The sequence below is a fragment of the Echinops telfairi genome, unplaced genomic scaffold (assembly GCF_000313985.2).
Source record: "Echinops telfairi isolate 266 unplaced genomic scaffold, ASM31398v2 ScPeMD7_5;HRSCAF=22, whole genome shotgun sequence".
Lineage (NCBI taxonomy): Eukaryota > Metazoa > Chordata > Mammalia > Afrosoricida > Tenrecidae > Echinops > Echinops telfairi.
The window spans coordinates 6,140,858-6,145,649 of NW_022103901.1; the positions used below are offsets into that span (position 1 = coordinate 6,140,858).

At 55.6% G+C, this 4,792-nt stretch overlaps 1 protein-coding gene across 1 annotated transcript in view; it reads left to right on the top strand.

Moving 5' to 3' along the window:
* The window catches only part of CALN1 (calneuron 1), a 229,531-nt gene that overhangs the window by 30,123 nt on the left and 194,616 nt on the right, over window positions 1-4,792 (top strand). The window contains exon 2 of the mRNA XM_045284524.1: window positions 4,222-4,413. Coding sequence (XP_045140459.1) covers window positions 4,295-4,413 — 119 coding nt within the window. The 5' untranslated portion in view covers window positions 4,222-4,294. The remainder of the gene's footprint in view (window positions 1-4,221; window positions 4,414-4,792) is intronic.

Consider the following 4,792-nt stretch of genomic DNA (forward strand, 5'->3'; position numbering starts at 1 on the left):
CTCGAGTACGCATTTATGTGCCTAGAGGGATTCCGAGCTCAGTGATGAACTTCCCTGTCTCCCCACTCCCCTGGGAGTGCAGCCGCACCCCCATCTTCACAGAGTGGGTGCTCAGCCACTGCCTAATGGGTCCAAAAGGAAGGATGATACGAGTTATCAGGCAGAGCACTTAAGATGTGCCAAGCATCCTACCATGAGCCTATGAAGGAAGCTCATCATCATCAGAATTATCATCAGACTGGCAGGGGGTGTTCAGCAGTCACATTCTCACCTTTCATGCTGAAGACCCGTGTTCAATTCCAGGCTAGTTCAGTCTCATGTGCAGTCACCACCCACCTGTCGTGGATACCAGTGTATTTCAGTGATGCCGAGCATGTTTCAAGGGGAGATTCCAGACCTTAGTCTGGACCAGGCAGAAGATCCTCTGAAGGAAACCCCAGGGATCGTAAAGATCTGATCCTACTGAGTACTTGGTCACCATGAGTTGAAGGATAACGTGTTGGCAGCTAACTAAAATAGCATCAGGGCCATGTATTAGGCGAGGGGACTGAAACACAGAAGTGAAGAGTCAGGGTTTGCATTGGGTGGCCTGGGCCTGTAAGCTGCTGTTGGAGCCAAGTCACGGCACCGTCTCTGAGTAGTACGGTTGGTAATGGTGATGGAGCGGATGGAGTGCCCTGAGGGCAGAATCCAGCTAGTGTCATTGTTGAGGTCACTCAGACGGGTCCAGCCCTGAAAGAATGGCTGGCCCATGCTCATGGAGTATGACTCATTTGCTGAGCTGGAATGCAGAAGGGGGCACCAGCTTGGGTCCAGGAATTAGCCCAAAGTTCTAGCTTCTAAGACCTGGACTCAAAAGCCAGCGCCTGGCTGACCTTTCCAATGACGACAATGAAGACAATTGGCAAATGGACTTAAGGGCCAGTCTGGAAAGGAGTGCCCTCAGGCATCTCATCAGGAAATGAGGTAACCATTTAATTTGGGGACAAAGAGCCATTTTCAGCAGGCATTTACTGCATGGGTCCCACGATGCCTAAGGGCACTGAGGACTCAGGAGGTACATGTGTCCTGGATTCTGTCTTGGAGAAGCTTCTGGTTAAACGAGAAGATGGAGGTCTGTCTTCTCCGCTGCCTGGTCATTGGCCGTGGGCTGTCAGCTCCATCTGATAGAAAGCACTGAGCTTTCTCTGTTACTACGCCAGGCCAGCCAATGGAGGTGGGGCACACTGGTGGATGGCTTCTGGTAGGAGGACCCAACTCCCTCTTTGGCTGTAGGAGCTGGCCCTGGCACTGTGCTTCTCTGCTACATCATGAGAGCTGCAGTGAGGGGCCACCAGAGGCCAGCTGAGCAGCAGGGCACTTGTTCTTTCTGGGGAACTGCCATCTCCAGCGCCCACTCCCGTTGAGCTGTGAGCAAGTTCCAAGTAATTAAGTGGATTAGCTTCTGGAGCCCTGGTGGCCGTCAGCCTGGGCATCCGTGCTGGGAGCTCCTGGCTGTGCCTAGTACTGGTGGCCAGTTGAGCACTGGGGGTGCACCTAGCCAGGCATCCTCTCTGCCTGCCTGGCTGGGGCTGACCGAGGAGGGGCTTACCCTCGGGGAACTTTCTGTATATAGGGAGCTGATTAGTCTCTTTTGAAACCCACATTTGCCACCAATCACAGCTTCTGTGGTGCTGGGCTGTCATGGCAACTAAAAGCATATCTGAAAATAAAATGTCACGCTCGCTCTTTTTAAGATGTTTCTTCTGCAATGACACGGGGAAGTTGTTTCTCCATTTTCACTTGCCATGATGACGAGAGGAGATGGAAATGGGTGGGCCTGGGTGGGCAAGGGGTATGTAGTGTGTGAACATTTGAGGCGTGGGTGCTTATGTTGACAGGGCCAGGGGGTGCAGAGCAGATGTGTGCAGCAGTGTCGGGCTGAGCCGCATTGTCTGTCAGTGTTTGGAGACTGGTCTCTGAGCGTGTGTCCGAGGACAGGTGTTGTTGGCCAGGTGTGTGTGATTGTGTGTGCAGGTGCTAGTGCACAGGTGTGTGAAGGTTTCTGAGGATGGGCATTACACATACACCTGGCTGTGTGGACAGGCAGGACGTACATGCTGTTTGATGAGTCAAGACCTTTGGCTTTGGGAAGCTTTCTCTCTGTAGGGTGTCTGCTGGGTCCTTATGCCCAGGAAGCCCCAGGCCAATCATGGGAATGAAAGCCCACTTTTGGGGAGTCCCACCACCATCCCAGCACCCCAGAGAAGCAGAGGTGTCCAGGTTGAGAGCCTCCAGAAGCCATCAGACCAGCTCTGTGGGTGGTGTGGGGGCTTTGTGCTCAAGGTGCATGTTCCGGATGGACTACCTCGTCATCGCTGATTTATCCATCAGTCATTCGCGAGACTAGCTGACACAAGCTGCACTATCCAAGGAACTTTGGGCCAGGCCCTTCCCCATTTGACCTGGGACCGGGCTGGCACAGCCCCACTAATGACTTCACACCTCCTCACAAGGCTTCCCACATCCTGAAATCATTTTAGGGGTGTCCTCCTCGTCTGGGCTGGTTTTTTACAGGAGCCCCCTTCCTGTCCAGGGAAATACAGCCTCGTTCCGTTTCAGAGGCTGGAAGGAGCACAGGGAACCCTTGCCCAGGATGCAGTGTGTGTGTGTGTGTGGGGGGGGGGGCCCACAGCAGCTGTGGGTGCTGACCTGGCTGTTGCCTGCTGCTGTTAGCAGGCAGTCCCGGCCCAGCCATCCCAGGCACCCACTCAGCCCACAGCCACCAGGCTTGTGTCCCCATCAAGACTCTTCCCAGCAAACCTCCTATCCCCACATCCCTGTGACTCTTCAGGATTAAGACAAAACAAAACACCTTCCATCTAAACCAGAGACCTACTATCGATTAAGTACCAGTCTAATAACTATTGATTGGGCACTGTTTCATTAGAAGGTTGTCCTCCCCCACCTGGACTTAGATGGCACAATGTGCTTCTGAAAGGCTCTATCTGAAGGTGGTGGGCAGGAGGTCAGAGGCGGTGGGCTAGCAACAACAGAAGTAAGCACAGACGAGGGCTGCCTACCTGTGCCCTTCCCCCACCTCACCTTGTCTCAGTGGGGAGGACCAGGACGGGGTCATGGGTGGTTCCCCGAGGAAGCAACTCAAAAACACCCACTGCTGTCGAGTGCATCCCAACCCAGAGCCACCCCACAGGACAGGGTAGAACTGCCAAGACTGTCACTCAAAGCCTCATTTGTCTCCTGAGGAGCAGCTGGTGGTTTTGAACTGCCGGCCTTGTGGTGAGCAGCCCAACATGTACCACGCGAGCTCAAGGCGGTGCCAACCCCTAACAGAGTCATCCACCAGGACATCAGCTGCTGCCCAGTTGCCTGAATTCATGTTGATGCCACCTTTCCTGGGGGCAGAATCGGGCTCCAGAGTTGTGTTCGGTGGTGGCTTTTCCAAAAGTGAATCACCAGCCCATTTCCCGAGGGGCCTCTGGAGGGACATGGCAACTTTCAGTTAGAGGCCAAGCACTTAACCCTTTGCACCACCCAGGGACGACGTGTCCATCCCAGCTGGGTCACCAAGGGTAAGGTAGAGAGAGGGTATTGGAGGCCCACTTGGTGGCATCGAGTGGACCTGGCGGCTCCACACCCAGGAGTGGGGTCCTCCCTGGAGGAGCTGGTGGCTGGAGGCCCTTCTCGGAGGGTCCCTGCCAGCTCAGAGCCTGAGGGTGACATTGTCCTGAACCTGAGCGCCATGTGCCGGAGCAGGCTGGCAGGCCTCCGCCCCAGCCCACAGCGGCCTCTAACTCTATGCCCCTCTCTGTTTCTGGGGCTCTCGAGGTTAACGGTAAGGAAGCAAATCGAGCTGGCAAGACGGAGGGCTTTCTTGCAAGTTGCAGTCACTCCACAGCGCTCAGGCTCCGGCGCAGGCCCCGGGGAACGTGGCTGGAAAAGTACCTGAGAATATCAAGGTTGCATCCATCGGCCCAGGATTGGTTTGTTGTATTATGCCCTCTGGTGACATTGAGGCCTTATTAATAACGAAACATTTGTCACAACGGTAATTATATTTCTGGGGCCTGGATGGTGTGTGTGGGTGCCACTGTGCTGTTTACACCCGGAAGGGAGGGTGTGAATTATTCAGGCAGTCGGTCTGAGTCCACGCACGGCTCCCCGGCCGGAGCCGGCTGGCGGCGTGCAGCCAGTAAGTTGCCTTCTCTCACCCCCTTGCAGGCTCTCCGTGTCTCCGCTGACGCTCCCTTGACGGGCTGGCCAGTAGCTTGGAGAACATCGCCCTGGATCGCCGATGCGGCTGCCTGAGCAACCTGGAGAGGGGAAACCTGAGAATGAGGACAAGGGGAACCTCGGAGCCCCCAGAGGGGGCAAGGAGCTGCCACCAAGCCAGGCCCCCAACTTCCCCACTTGGCAAGTCCTCTCCCCCAACCCCCTTGGAGAAAAGAGCTTTCTTGAATGTTTGCTCTGGACCTTGAGTGCTTGGCAGCCCTCAGGTAGGGGTGGGAGGAGTCTTGGCCCTTGAGTGTCCCTGGGTGTGTGTTTGTTGGGGGTGGGGCAGGATGAGGGTGGCGGGGGATGCAGAGAGGATGAGCTGGCCCAGCTGGGCACTCATATCCGATGAGTCCTATTTCCTGAGCCTAACAGGTTTCTAAGGATTATAGTTGAGATGTGTGGATGGGCCAAGGAAGGGGAGGAGGAGGATGGTGCTGGGACATGGACGATCAGGAACTGGCAGGGGATTGTGGTGGGGGCAGTGGGGTTGGTGGGGGGAGCCGTGGCGATAGCATGG